This window comes from Aulonocara sp. 'chitande type north' Nkhata Bay, linkage group LG6 (assembly GCF_057382095.1).
Source record: "Aulonocara sp. 'chitande type north' Nkhata Bay isolate Kocher_YH1m ecotype deep benthic linkage group LG6, A_spYH_male_GT1.1, whole genome shotgun sequence".
In the NCBI taxonomy this organism is placed as follows: Eukaryota; Metazoa; Chordata; class Actinopteri; order Cichliformes; family Cichlidae; genus Aulonocara; species Aulonocara sp. 'chitande type north' Nkhata Bay.
Genome location: NC_141349.1, coordinates 28,059,186 through 28,074,513, shown reverse-complemented (window position 1 = coordinate 28,074,513; position 15,328 = coordinate 28,059,186). Strand labels below are relative to the sequence as shown.

At 40.0% G+C, this 15,328-nt stretch overlaps 2 protein-coding genes across 2 annotated transcripts; one reads left to right on the top strand and one right to left on the bottom strand.

Moving 5' to 3' along the window:
* Positions 1-1,339: 1,339 nt before the first annotated feature.
* Positions 1,340-7,105, bottom strand: LOC147328002 (uncharacterized). The gene is made up of 4 exons (XM_086296088.1): positions 6,853-7,105; positions 4,761-4,928; positions 4,532-4,678; positions 1,340-4,455 (listed from the first exon to the last, which is right to left on the bottom strand). Exons 1-4 carry the CDS (start codon positions 6,853-6,855, stop codon positions 4,384-4,386), a joined length of 390 nt encoding a protein of 129 aa, XP_086152214.1. The 5' UTR covers positions 6,856-7,105; the 3' UTR covers positions 1,340-4,383.
* Positions 7,106-8,732: 1,627 nt separating this feature from the next.
* rnf11a (ring finger protein 11a) lies at positions 8,733-13,689 on the top strand. The gene is made up of 3 exons (XM_086296073.1): positions 8,733-9,167; positions 10,783-10,955; positions 12,015-13,689. The coding sequence occupies exons 1-3, from the start codon at positions 9,051-9,053 to the stop codon at positions 12,184-12,186; spliced, it is 462 nt and encodes a 153-aa protein (XP_086152199.1). The 5' UTR covers positions 8,733-9,050; the 3' UTR covers positions 12,187-13,689.
* The last annotated feature ends 1,639 nt before the right edge of the window (positions 13,690-15,328 follow it).

Genomic DNA, 15,328 nt, shown 5'->3' with positions numbered 1-15,328 from the left:
AAAAGGCATTTTGGTTCAACCCTTAGAAGAAATAAAGCAAACCTATACTGTCGAGCCCAAGAAACTCTTTAAATAACCTACCTGCGCACTGCCTGAAACTCACCAGCAAAACAAAACAAACAAAAAACCTTCCCAGTTAATTCATTTTATCACATACATTGGCATTGACACATGACAAGTCTCTCCCAGTACTGCGGAGATACTTCACATCCCAAAATCAGTTTTTTCCCATTATCATCCGAGTATGTTTCTAAATCTGGAGTTGGATGGAGCTCAGCAGGCTGTGTTGAGACACCTGACGTTGAAGTGGACCGAGACCTTCTGTACAGTTAGCAGAAAAGGGGTAAAAGAAGCTTTTAATCTGGCATACATATGAGGTCTGAGCCATTTGTGAAACAGGCAGCAAGGTGAGCCTCTCCCCTGTTCCACCCCCTCCTCTGTAAATGACTCTTATAGTGCTTGTGCTGTAGTGTATAGTTTCCCAGCAGTTAAAGGTTGTCCCTTGAAAGTGCCTTTTGTTCACAGACTCCATTTTGTAATCAAGATGGCCCTTTTTTTCTTTTCATTTGTTTTTTTCCTTGAAACAGCTTGAGGTAGCAGGTTGCCCCTGAGTGCTGTAAGGAGGCAAAAGGTCATCACCCATTCAGCGATCAGGGGCACCTCTTTCCTCCGGCTTCGAAAATGAATTCCCTCCATTGTTCCTTCCCTTCTATCCTCTCTTCCTTTTCAAAGCTATATATATATATATACATATATATAGTACGAAAGGAAACTGGTGTGAATTAGTTCTTTACTTTTTATTGATAAATGAGAAAAAAAATTGAAAAGGCAAAAAAACTTGTTCTCGTTCAGCTCTTGCTTTTTTCTTCCCCTCTGTCTCCACTGTCTGTTTTCTCTTAGACACTGGAGTAGTCTGTAACTGTGTGTCTGTCACTCTCGTCTCTCTCTCTCTTTCTCTCTCTCTCTCTCTCTCTCTCTCTCTCTCCTGCCCTCTCTGCTGTTGGGAGGATGAAAAAAAAATATTGCCGAAAAACTTTTGTCTGAGCAGAATGCAGTTAGCTCACATGTTATTCTTGTCTGTATGCTTCACATTGTATTACCATACCCATCTTCTTCAGCTTCTCCATTCAGCAGCTAATGTAAGTGAACAAATTACGCTGACGGGCTTTTGGGGGTGTCCCTGGGTGGGTGAGGAAGGGACGACAGTGGTTCAGGGGTTTGGGTTCAAGAGGTTTAAGGGGAAGATTAATGGGGTTAAGAGGGATAGATGAACTGCTTTGGGAAGTTGGAAAGGGGCTGCATGGGCTAGGATAAGAGTTTGCTCTTTTTGTTTAAGGTATTTATTTTTTGGCTTTGTTTTATTCCCTCTTTTTTGTTTCCTTTTTTAATTTGGAGTTCTTTTCATATTTGCTATCAGGGTATGCTGTCGTTTAGGCTCTCTTTGAGTATGCCTTGGACTGTAAAATGAAAGCTACAAGCACCTTATAACCGGACTTGTCGTGCATGAGGCTGAAAGAGGGGCGATGCTTTACCAGCATAAATCCCACATCCATTTTAACCAATCTTATAAAGTGAATCTCTTTTTTTTTCTTTATTGCTATTTTTACAGTGGGTTTCACACATGGAAACCCACAGCAGTATTAGCCATTCACCACACATCAACCTGATAGAAAAAGGCCAGCATGAACCTGATCTCTCAGATTTTTGAGGATCCAGGGAGTCCCTCCATTTTTCTCCTCCGACCACCTCATGCAGGATTAATCCGTGTTTTTGTTCTGTTGTTTATTTTAGTTCGTTTTCTTCTTAAGTGTGTATGGTTTAATGGTGAATTAGGCAGCACCCTAGGCCCCCTCACTCCCAAGTCTTCTATGCCTCTGTCTATGCCCTCAGTGCAGCACCACTTCTTTGTGAGAACACCCCCAGAGCTCTAGGTGAAATGCATGTGTTAATTACAGTTTCTTTTCCATAAGAAGAAAAACACAGTTTGAGAAGAGCAGCACCTGATTGAATAAAAAGGATGTTCTTGACTGTACCATCTTGCTGTGCCATGTCATTCTTTCAGTATGTAGGATAATGCATAAAAGAAATGCCTCAGGAACAGCTGTTAATATACTTCAGTCCTTAGTGTTTCTAAACTGGACTTGCATACATTAAAAAATAACTTGTCTCTTTGCAGGGTGTTTGGAATTTGAAAGCATTCAGGCTACATGCCCCACCTCTTTGTTCCAGATTCAAATGTGGAATGTCAGTAGTGCCCAGAGGGCAAACTGCTGAATTTGGTTATTTAATCACTTTTCATGTCGTGTTATGAAATTAGTTGGTCAAAATAATTGCAAACTAAATACTTTATAACAAAGTTAGAAATTTATTTATGTCATTTTTATCTCCAGTTTCTAGTATGTTGTCAGCGCTGTTCCTTTTTCTTAAAACACCATCAAGCTGATTTCTTGAAACTTTGGTATAGAGGTGCAAAATGTGCAAAGAAAGAATATTGGTATTGCTGACATGGATCATCTTTAAAGCTTTAACTGCACTGGTCCCCGTCTAAAATGAGATGGGAAACTTATTAAACGTTATACTTGTTAAAAACCAGATTGATAGCATTGTGACCTGAGCGTTCGCATTTCACTCAATGTGATTCGCAGTGGTACAGCCTCACAGAGCTGCTAGCAGGGCCTGCAGGCTCTTTGTTGCATTCATTAAAGCAGTGGTCCCCAACCTTTTTTGTGCCACGGACCGTTTTAATGTCAGACAAGATTTTCACGGACCGGCCTTTAAGGTGTCGCGGATAAATACAACAAAATAAAATGATACGACCAAGAAAAAAAACGGTGGTATTTTGTAAATATGATAATAAACACAAATTCACTGTGTAATTTTGTAACTTTATTAGCAGCGCCAACAACATTGTGAGTAACGTCCTCCTCTCTGGCCCTTAATGCTCTCTGGTCGCTATGGTAATGCGTAAATATTTCTTTGAAAATAAGACGCACAACTACAACACAGGAAAAGACCCAGGGAAACCGAGTTAACGATGAAAACTCTGAAAACCATACATTTAACACCCGAGCTTCAACTCTCCTGGCCCAGTACCAAACCCGGGGGTTGGGGACCGCTGCATTATGGAACTCACCAAACACTGTCAAGCCTTCCTTCAAAAACAGTAATGCAAGTGTTCAAAACAAGAAAAAGTTTAATAAAAAAAAAAAAAGGGCAAGTGACAAAAAAAGGACAAAATTTGGTTTTTTTTTAAAGATACATTTACAGGTTTCAAGCACTGCAGCTGCAAGTTTGACTTAAGTATTCTGAGCTACTAGCTCATACTCCAGGAAAGGATTCCTGTCCAGCCAGCAGTAAGCACATTAGCACACGAACATAACGTTAAATACACTGATACAAACAGATAAAAAGAAATGACAATAATTTATTTGGAAGACCAAAATTAGTTTTTAAATACTATTTTTGAGCAAAACGTTGTTGGTTAATACGCTGCACGGTAATGACTTTTTACAAATGAGTGTTCACACTAAGTATGTGCAGTATGGTCCTGTGTTTCAGCGTAAGTCATGACAAATTAAAGTAAACCAGAAATAAAACATCACTGAGGTATATTCAACAACCACATTAAAAATTTCTGACAAAGTGCATGTGCTGGTGAGCTTTTTTCTTTTCCCCACATGGCAATAGTGCACTTCTTACCGGTTACAGTGCCAAAGAGCACGAGGCATCAGATGACTGCTTGATCACTTCAAAGATTTAAGATCATAAATAAATTAAAATGACTTTAGAATTATGAATCATAAACTCCTATGATTTGGCATCGATTTGATCAAGTTTCAAAATATTTTCCTTACTTCAACCAGTAATATATCCCTGCCTGTGAAAGGTAAACTGGGGGAAAAGTTAGACATTTTCTTTCCTCATATTCAATAAATTAAAAATAATGGAAAAAATACTTATGGCCGCTAATGCTACCCTCAGCCTCCTAGTAGATGCACCTATAGTATAGATTTGAAAATCATTACTTTCTTCTTTGGTTATTGTATTCACCAGATTTTCAGAAAACTTGACCTCTGACCTTGAGGTCAAGGTCACCGAGGTACTTTAATGATTTTAATGTACTTTGGCTTGTTCAGGAGTGGCTAAGGTAGGTAAGTGGATTGTCTCTAATAGCTAGTAGTTTAACTATGTGCAAATTCCATAAGCAAGGCATGAACTTCATGAAGTACACGTTTTTATGACTGAATGAGAAACACATAGCAAAGCGCTTCGTAGAGCCTAGCTAAAATTAAAAAGACAAAGTAGAAGTTCACTGCAATATAATGACATTCAAATGATCCCAACTGCTTGAAATTTCAAGTATCAGCAAGTAACTGAAGCTCCTCAGGGCATGCGCTCCTCTCCATTCTCACCTGCCTGAGCGTCAGCTTCATCGGGCACCCTGGATCCAGAACTCTGAAGAAGATGGAATCTAATTAGTCTTTTTAATAATGAAAATCAGTTTTTAAGTTTCTGCTCAGAGACAACTGACCTGTTGGGCTAACGTCTGCGGTGCAGGGTCTGTTTCCTGCACTGGGAGGTGCTTATTTTCTTCATCACCATCTGACAGCTCAGGCCCTGCACTGTCTTGCGATGGTGGAACCTGTAATCCATTTTGCAGGGGTGGAGATGATCCATTCTGGATGTTGAGAGATTAAATCATGAAACTTTTTGAAGGGTCTCATGTCAGTATAACCACAGACTGTGGGGGAGACATTTACCTCTGAGAAATTTGCCTGCGATGATCCACTTGTCTCCTGAACTGGAGGATATTCAGGAGGTATTGGTATTGCAGCATGCTGAGGGCACGGTGAAGATGGAGGCTTTCCAGAAGCCAAAGTAACAGGTGGAGGGGGTGGAAGGGGTGGAGGGGGTTGCTGAACCGAGGCCTAAATGAATGAAGTGCCATTAGAGACAGTCTGATGTGCAGGCAGGCAATTCTGTAACATGACTCGAGTTACCACAACAGCACCAGTGGGTCTCTGTAGCTGCGACTACTGACAATGATTTCAGGTCTCTATTTCTGGTAGTTTAGGAATTTCTTATAACAGGAACGATGTATAATGGGCAATTAGGCTTCTTTAAATATTGTTTATTTTATTCCCAACACTTACAGAACTGAAATGCATTCAATCACCAAGAACAACTGCACAACTTAGCAATGGATATTGTTTGGGTTAGTCATATTCTGAAAAAGAGACCTTAGTGTGGCATATTAAATAGTTATGGTAATCTAAATTTAAGCTTAGGTAGGTAACAATATATGTATGGATGCAATAAAAAATAAATAAAAAACAAAAGCAAAGTATTTGACTTTGAGTCCATCATAATGGTTGTTTCACAAGTAAAAGAACAAGGAAATAAAATCCACACTTGTTCTCCTGAGTTTTGACTCTTTTTATATCAAACAGCACTTAAAAATGTGCACTTTGACACATATGGGACAAAAGGACAAAACAATGCAAAACAACAAAAACAGGCTAGCAAATAGCAGCTTATCGTCCATTTGCCTGGCATTTATAGAAGAACAAGAGTTGGGCAAAACAAGACAAAGTCACATGACAAAAGTCATATGAAACATCAGGAAAATGAACATCAGCCTACGTGCCTTCATAATCCTCCTGATCTGATGTTGTTACACCATATACAACTATCACTGCTGTACATGGTGTAACTATGTAAAGCTATCACTGCTACTAAGTGACTGCTAGTAATTATCACGATCATAATCATGGTCATAATAATGTATCTGTGTTTAAAAATTGCATACTAAGGAGTAATGCTATATACACGAGGAATTAAGCACTTATTATTATATTATTATAAAGTGCTACCGAAAAAAATACATTCAATAAAGTAAAATAGCTCCATCCACTCAAAATAGAAGACAATAGTACAAAACAACACAAAATGAAAACAATACACACACACACACACACACACACACACACACACATAAACACAATAAATAATAAAGGAAGTCATAAAGGAAAAAATCTACATGGAGCTCAATGACATGTGTAAAGCTCAATATAATCCGATAAGCTCGATACGTAAAAATCTAAATAAAATACAATAAAAAGCGTCTGTAAAAATGAACATATAACGCAATAAAGTGGCTCTATAGAGTAAAATCGATCAATTAATTCAACAAAGCAACATGAAACTGAATGAAAATGGCTCAGATGACATTAAAGTACGACCATAACAGAGGGTAAGAGCAGTACGAGCATATAAAGTGGCTTCGTGTATGTGCACACGGGGTGTGAACACTTTTCTCTCGGGGTTCAGCCCACTCTCTGCCACGGCTGAGAGAAACCAGCTCCCCATGTGTAGCTATGTTTTATGTGTTTGGGCCACACACAGTATGCGCTGTGGAGTGTATATGGTGGCCATACCGTACCGTAACGGAGGCACATTAGACCCAGGCTGCTGTTCCATCATCCCCAGGTTATTGGGGATGGTGGGACAACTCGGCTGTGTAGCAGATTTCCCGGCCATAATGTGGGCCGGTCCTGCTCGCGTACAACACCTCAAACGCCTATTTTAAACCGCAAAAGAAATCAATTTGTAAAATCGAATGAGTCCGGTCATCTAGAGCAGAATTTAATGTGTTTTGGTTGTTGTTTGGTAGCTAGGTTGTCTACCCCAGCTGCAGCCTTCGCCCTGAAATGTCCGTTAGTTTCAAACATCAATCCAGATAATAGCAGGTTTTGATTTATATGCAAAGCTTAATGTTTTACGATAAAAATATAGACCTCAATAAACGTTTAGCTTGTTAATTGGTGAAAGAAAGATGTGTCGCTCGCTTACCATTGGCCAGCTCTTTATCACAAGAAGGTTAAAAAATGAGACGAAACTTTCTCTCTTCGCGTTCACTTGACAGGAACCAATATATGCCCTTCAGAATAAAAGCGTTTTATTTATTTTTTTTTTTCACCCAATGCAGTTATGTCAGAAGCTGAATATTTTATTCATCGTTAAGGACGTTATGTGGTTACAGTCTAAGGAGCTTGGAAAGAAAAGCATCTGGACTTCTTTAAGTGGCTTGAAGACGTTTCACCTCTGATCCGAGAAGCTTCTTCAGTTCTAGGGTAAAATGGTGGAAAGTCCCAGATTTAAGCTCTGTGGGAGTAACCCACCGAGAGGGACAATGGATCCTCTACCTAATCACATGAGCTAATGTGTGAAAATGGCTGTAGGTCACAATCAGCCAAGGTTTCGGGTGAGCTCATTGTGAAATCTAGCCCCACCCTATCATGTGATTTCCTGAGGTCAGATGGCCCAGGATGTGAGTGTGTTATGGCGTGTGGGAAGGGATCGCAAAACTGGATTGTTGATGTTGTTGATGTACGACAGTTGGTGTCGTAAACCACCGCCTCTGTTCAAAGATGGTCGCTCACAGTGGACATAAATGGCTTCTTTTACTCCTCTTTCAAGCTATCTGTCCTCTCTGTCCAAAATATGTACATTGCTATCCTTGAAAGGGTGACCTTCGTCCTTTAGATGCAGATGGACCACCGAGTCTTGTCCCGTGGAGGTGGCTCTTCTATGCTGTGCCATATGTTTATGAAGTGGCTGTTTGGTCTCTCCGATGTAGAGGTCTGGGCATTCCTCACTGCACTGTACAGCATACACCACATTGTTAAGTTTGTGTTTAGGAGTTTTGTCTTTGGGATGAACCAGTTTCTGTCTGAGTGTGTTGCTGGGTCTGAAGTATACTGGGATGTCATGCTTGGAAAAGACTCTCCTGAGTTTTTCTGATACACCGGCTACATAGAGGATGGCAGTGTTGTTCATGATTTATATGTTACTCTAAATTGTAAAACTATTTTATTTGCTATTCTCTCTGTAGAGCATGTACAAAAGGGTGTAACTATTGCACTGTGTTCTGTGCATTAGATCTTCAGCTCTGCCACTTCCAGCTCAGCTTCCTGTCTTTTTGTTAGTGCTACCATCTCTAAGCTATGCATCACTGCAGGTCTCACTACCATCTTGTAAACCTTCCCTTTCATTTCACTTTCCTGCTATCCTTCTGCTACAAATCACCCTGACAATCATCTTCACCTGCCCCACTCTGCCCATGCAATCTTCTTCACCTCTCCTGTGCACATACTGTCCACTGCTGGATGATCCCCCAGGTATCTCAACTACCTTCACTACCTCTGCTCCTTGCATGTTCACTTTTCCACCTGTTTTCTTATTCTTATTAGCACAAATGTATTCTGTCTGGCTTCAGCTGTTGTTCATTTCTCTTCTCTTCAATGTATATATCCACCTCTCCGGGCTCTCTTTCACTAGCTCCATACTGTCACTACAGATCATGTCGTGTGCAAACATCATAGTACACAGAGACTCCTGCCTGACCTCATCTGTCAGCATGTCCATCACCACTGTAACCAAGAAAGGGTTTAGATCACCGATGCAATCCCACCCTAACCTTAAGCTTTATCATCACTCCTACTGCACACCTTACCACTGTCCTCATCCATGTCCTGCACCACCCTCACATACTTTTCTGCCACTCTTGACTTCCTTATACAGTACCACAGCTCCGATCTTGGTATACTAACATATGCTTTCTGTAGATCCACAAAGACACAGTGCAACTCCTGATCTTGTCTATAATTCTCCATCAACACTTACAGCAAAGCTCGCATCTCAACTTTTAATTTGAAGCTTTTACCGGAAGTTTAATGTTTGATGTTTAGAAAACTTCCTGGTGATATAGTTCCGGCTCGTATTTCTTGTAAACATAGCGTACGGTCGGACACACAGAATTGTTCTCGCTGATACAGTTAAAATTTGTGTCGCCAGTTGTTATTAAAGCCACGGTATCGCTCAGTGTTGGGCGTTTATCGCGTCCGAACGAGCTGCAGCGCTTCTCCGTAAATAAGGCTCCCCGCCGAATGACAGCTGTCAGCTAAAAGCTAGCCAAGCTAACGTTTAGAGAGAGCGCCGAGTCTGTCAGCATTAGAAAGAAGTGACAGTCTCATGGTGGTCTCATTTCAATGGGGAACTGTCTATTTTCACAAGGTGCGGATGACCTGTCGCTGCTGAACGACTCCGAGGGAGGCAGTCTGCCCGGAGAGCCCCCGCCGCCATACCAAGAGCAGCCCGGGTCTCAGGTGAAATACAGCCCGGGGAGTCCAGAGCATGACAATTGAATCCCCCCACCCTCAAGTCTAATTAGTGGTGGAGGCTGTTATTGCTGTTATCTTAAATTTGGAAGCTGAAGTTTGTGCAGCGCAGCTTTCAGGATCAGATTGCACCATGCAGAAATTAAGCTTGAATAAAGTAAATACCACAGTCAAATTACTGCTACAAAATTTTAGAAACACAGTCATAATTTGTGTTCGGATCTTATATTTTTTTGAAAAAAGGATAAAACATTGTGCAGTGTATACGCATAATTTGCAATGTGACAATCTTTATCTCGATCCTAAAACATTGGTTCCTTTATCTAGTTCATGTCATCAGCTTATTATCAAGAAAACCAGGAACGTCTTGCTGAGAGGTGACGGTACAAACCTTTGCACCACTTTGTCACGGATATATAAGTCAGGCTGAAACTTGCCTAAATGTATTTAGGGCTTTTTAACATTTAACTTTATAAGCAAGTAAACATTTAAAAAAACAAAAAACAAAACCGATTTTTTGTGTTTGGCTCAACACAACCTGTCTCCTAATAGTGGACCTGAAAATCTAGAAATTATGCAAACACATTATAATGCTTGGAAATGTACACTCACTGAACACTTTATTAGGTACACCTTATTCGTACTGGGTTGGACTTACTTTTGCTTTCAGAACTGCCTTAAGTCTTTGTTGCATCCAGGTGCTGGAAACATTTCTCAGATATGTTGGTTCATATTGACATGATAGCATCACACAGTTGTTGCAGATTTATCGGCTGCACATCCATGATGGGACTTGCCTGTCCCACCACATGTGGTGCTCTATTGGATTGAGATCTGATGACTGTGGAGGCCATGTGAGTACAGAGAACTTTTGATCAAGAAAGCAGTTTGAGATGAATTGAACTTTGAGGCAAATTCACTGAGGTCATTAAAGGATGGACCTGGTCAGTAACGATACTCAGATAGGCTGTGGTGTTTAAATTATGCCAAGGGCTCTGACATAGACAAGATATTGTGACCCAGAGAACTGTGGCTCAATGGATATTTTCTCTTTTTCAGACCATTCTCTGTAAGCCCTAGAGATGATTGTATGGGAAAATTTCAGTAGATCAGCAGTTTCTGAAGTGCTCAGACCTGCCTGTTACCAACAAATATGCCACATTCAAAGTAATGTGAAAGGCTGATTGAATATTTGCATTAATGAGCAGTTAAACAGGTGTATCTCATAAAGTGACTGGTGAGCGTATATGCACTTTTTGGCCCTCAAAATTGTAAAGATGGTTAGCTTGTAGTCCAGTAATCAGTGCTAGAGGGTTCATTTATTTAGATTGTACCTGTAGAGACAGAATCTGCTTTTGCTCAGTGTTTCAGTCTTGGACATTTAAAGCATAAGGAACTCTGATATACAGGTGTATCATATTTTAATTAAAATTTTTAATTTAATTTAAATGAAGATGAAGATTCAGGTAATTTAGAAACATATGAAAACACAAGGAAATAAATAAAATATCTTTATCTGGTCCCAGGTTTTCTGATGCCACTGGAAATATAAAATCACCCTTTCAAAGATGACACGAATTGTCTTCTTTTCATTTATTTCAAGGAGCGCACTCAGGCTGTGCCAGTGTACCATCCCACCCCAGGCGAGAGCCGTCTGGCCAGTCAGCTGACTGAGGAGGAGCAAGTCCGCATCGCACAGCGCATAGGACTCATCCAGCATCTTCCCAAAGGCATCTTTGATCCAGGCTCTGACGCCTCTGAGAAGAAAGTTAAAGAGTGAGTTTTAAATGGTGGCACTCTCATTTGTTTCAATTTACATATCGCTTTGATTCCCCCCCCCCCCCCCTCCCCCATTTGATTTCCCCATTTGAAATGCAGTTACTAATAGTTTATTCAGAAATCTTTGAATAGTTCCACTGTCCAAGAACACAAAGCTTTCGCATCTTGATGCACGCTCAATCATCCAGGTAAGGAAATCCCAAAAAGTTGATTCTGTTCTTCTGGACGTAGCGTTTTCAGTGGGAGAAACATTTCGTCACTCATCTAAGGCTACGTCCACACTAGCCCGGATAGATTTGAGAACAGCGTCTGAAAACGCTCCGCGTCCACACTAGCGTTTTCAGTCATTTTCATAGAGTTGTGCGTCCACATTAAAACGGCCGAAAACACTTACATTCCAATTCAGCGCATGCGTGAAGCGCAAGAAGATTCGACCTGCCTCATTTCTCTCTGCCGCTTATTTACTTTCCGGCTCTTTGAAACGTTGCGGCAGAATGTTGAGGAAAAGCACTGAGTTTTTTAAATGGACTAACAATGAGGTGGAGTTGTTGCTGCGAGTAACACAAAAGGCTGTCAAAGTTCAGAGCAAAGCAGCAATCACAGCAATGTAAGATGGTGAAAAATATACCCTTAGGCCCCCTTCTCGATTCAGAGATGGTCTTTCCCTTTTCACATAAATGGCCTCCTTGACTCCTCTCACAAACTAGCATTCCTCCCTGTCCGGGATGTGTACATCCTCATCATTGAAAGAGAGGCCACTGGCCTGTAAGTGTAAATAGACTGCAGAGTCCTGGCCTGACGAGTTAGCTCTTCTGCGGGGACCAAGAATTGGGTCCCCTGGCACAAACAGAGTAATATAATATAAGTTGTTAAGTGCCAGGAGCATTGCTGTGATTTATACATTGGGGCAACAAAACAACCTCTGGCTAAGATGATGGCACAGCACAGAAGATGAGTTATCGTATGAGTTATTGATTGTATTTTGAGATGCTTTTTTTTTGTAATATATCAAAGTCTTCGGGTATTGGTAAATCTTTTCACTTTTTTCCCCTCCAGATGTGTCATCTGCATGTTGGATTTTGAATATGGCGACCCCATTCGGTTTTTGCCCTGCCTTCACATCTACCACGTGGACTGCATCGACCCATGGCTGATGCGTTCCTTCACCTGCCCCTCCTGCATGGAGCCCGTAGATGCAGCCCTGCTGTCTACTTACGAAACCAACTGAGCGGCCCCTGGTGGCTGCTTCTGCCTAAAAGTAATGCACCTTTTTAGCCAAAACTGTCATAGCTGTTCCAACAGATAGATGAGGGGATGTGGCATGATGCAGATGTTTGTTGGGTGCTTGTTAATACACACAAGTAAACAACTGTGTCCTACAGCACACTCTGTAGGCCTGAAATGCACCTAGTCAGACTTGGAAAGCATGCTTTGGCAGAAGGAAGATGTGCCAAATACAACGAATGAAGGAGCTGTACAAGTAGCAAAATATTACTGCACAGTAATTTCACTTTCATATGACTTACACTTATTTTTGCCTTTGTGTAATTTGCACCCTCTTTCAAGATGTGTGATGTGTAGCATGTTCTCTAAATGGAGGAAATGCATAATTGTTTTGATCAAGTGGGAATCATTGTCAGAATTTCCAGTGAACACATGAAGTGAAGTAACTGCACTCTCCAAGTAAACTTGTGATCTTGAATGTCACCTAAACACAATGCTCTCTACTGAAAAGCATACATCAGTATACATAAAACTTCACAAATCACACTTTCCTGAAGCTATGCCATGAGATAAAATGGTGTCAATTCAGCTTTTGAGCATATTTTGAAAGTTACTCCAGTTTTATTTTAGCTGCTTTGACTATATGTGAATGTTTCTGTTGCTTTCCCACAATATGAATCCTCAGCTTTTGCTTTGCCTTAAGTTTGTGCTCTCAACCCGTAGTTTGTCCTTTACAGTCAATAACAAAGACACAATATACCGTGCAATCACCCTTAAAGCACCTTGAGATAAGATGTCTGTCAACTGATACTGTGTAGCTTGTAGATTTCGATAATGGTGTTTTTTCTATGTGTGTATGTTTGCATTTTATGGGTTGTTGGATAGAGATCGTCATGTCAAGCTAACATTGTGAGTTAACCCCCTCAGTTGTAAAATGTAATGTAGTTTCCGCTCCTTTTCTTGTTTGAAGCTTTTGGATTGTGCGCCGAATGCCTTCTAAATGAGCAAGTGATGCATTTCCAAAGCTTCCACGTCTGGTAATGGAATGTGATTTTTATGCTTTTGGTGTTGGACATGTGCTGTCAGTTATCGTTGCATAATGCACAAAGATGAGAAATGGCAAAAACAGAAGCTACAGCAGTAGAAAGGAATGTATCTTCAATGTAAAGCATGATTTCAGTTGTTACACATTGACGGTATGACTGTAAAAGGAAATTTGTGATTTACTGTGCACATACTGTGCCTTTTAAGGTTGAGGTAAGCCAATTTCCTGTGAAGTACAATCATTTATGACATTACTTTTGTTTTTCTTTAGTTGTCCTCTAGGAGGAGGCAGATACCAGCAATGTAGTGATTTGTGTCACGATGAAACAGGCCTAGGATGAAGCCAGAAATGTGATCTGGCTGCTGTTAACAATCAACAGTCATTCTGTCTTTTGATTTATGACTTGTGCTACAAGTGCACAGGTTTTAGGAAATCCATGAAACCACAATAAAAGTGGATACCAAATCTTATACAAGTGTGATGTTTTGTTTCTGCATTAAATATTGTATTGAAACACATTCTCAACCTCTCAGCTGGAGAGGGTAGTGGGTTAGAACTTAAGGAACAGACAAAACTAAATTTAATTTATCATGTTTTATATAAATCTTTAGATTCCTTAAGGAACAGAGCATGTATTTATCTCAAACACCATTGCATATGACTGCGTTATAGTCTTCTGTGTTTAACTGAGCACTAAAATAATTTATTTCCATAAATGACTGATTCGTATTGATAACAGTTAAGCCCACTGAGTATAGACAGTGTGCAAGATGTTAAAACTTGATAGTTAATCCCTGAAGTGGATTGGCTGTCTACGCCTTTACATGAAAAGCTTCAAAGAATGTGTCATCACTGTCACAGCTCAGAATGAGTCAGCCCTCATTTCTTTGTGTTTTCTTAGAAAAACAGGAAATGCACAAACGTAACTGCAAATCAAGTACAGTCAGATAGAAAATGTCAGTACAATTATTATGAGCTTGGAAGTTAATATTGGTATGATCGCCTTTATTCTTTAACATAATCTGAACTCAAATATCTTGTCATTTCTCATAGTCTTCAGGAATAGTTCTCTAGGCTTCTTGAAGGATATTCAAAGCTCTTCTTTTTTTTGTATCTTAGCTGCCTGTTCAAAGGGATCCCACAGTACTTTAACAATGTTGAGGTCTGGTCTGTGGGGAGGCTAATCCAAAAGTGACAGTTCCACTGTGTATTTTTCTACATAGTGCGTTTGCATTGTTTTGCTGATTATAGTGCTGAAAAATGAAGCCGTTGGCAATTAGATGCTTTTCAGACAGTATTACAGCAATTTGCTGTGTTCATAAATTCATCAGTTTTCACAAGATCCTCAAAGCCTCTGGTTGAAATGTAGCCCCAAACCACGAAAGAGCGCCACTGATCACTCATCACTTCTTAAAACCTGATTGCTACTGATTGTCATTTCAGTTTTTGTGTACTTTGACATACCTCGGTCTTTTCACTTTGTTTTGCTTCCTTAGGAATGGCTTCTTCACAACCACCCTTTCACTGAGACCATTTCTAATGAGGCTATAGTGAGCAGCAGATGGATCAACTGAAATTCTAGATATATCTCTTATGCCCTATGTGAGGTCTGCTTGAGTTTCTTCCTGTTTTTTTAAGGACGTGGCATTTATTTGTTCATTTGCTGTAGATAGCTTTTTTTAATCACGCTATTTCTTCTTTTGTCTTCTTGTTTCCTCATATTGTTTATAGACACATTTCACACCATGCTGAGATACATCAAGCTTTTTTTAAGGAAATGGGAACAAATTGGTTTCTTTGTTAAGTTGTCTTTACATTTAGACACAAAACTGGTTTGTTAGTTAGTCACCTGTTTATGCTTGAATGATCCATGGATCAAAAAGAAACTATTTGTGTATGAAAACTGGACTGCAGCCAATGTCCAAAGAAAAATGCTGAAACACCTTTAGAAAGTCTAGAAATGTATGACTCAGGATCACTTTAAAAAAGACGATAATCGTTATCAGGCAAAATGATTTATGTTTTAAACAAACAGTTTAAACATATCACTTTGGGCTGAGTAAAACTGAAATAAGGTTTTTTTTTTTAGCTTGCAACATTT

Bases quoted from the DNA above. Each gene is read 5' to 3' on its own strand.
- LOC147328002 (XM_086296088.1), bottom strand. The intron at 4,679-4,760 runs GTAAATGTCTCC...CTCAACATCCAG, and splicing joins CGCAGGCAAATTTCTCAGAG to AATGGATCATCTCCACCCCT. The intron at 4,456-4,531 runs GTCAGTTGTCTC...CATCTTCTTCAG, and splicing joins CGCAGACGTTAGCCCAACAG to AGTTCTGGATCCAGGGTGCC.
- rnf11a (XM_086296073.1), top strand. From the start codon at position 9,051: ATGGGGAACTGTCTATTTTCACAAGGTGCGGATGACCTGTCGCTGCTG. The intron at 9,168-10,782 runs GTGAAATACAGC...ATTTATTTCAAG, and splicing joins AAGAGCAGCCCGGGTCTCAG to GAGCGCACTCAGGCTGTGCC. The intron at 10,956-12,014 runs GTGAGTTTTAAA...TTTCCCCTCCAG, and splicing joins TCTGAGAAGAAAGTTAAAGA to ATGTGTCATCTGCATGTTGG.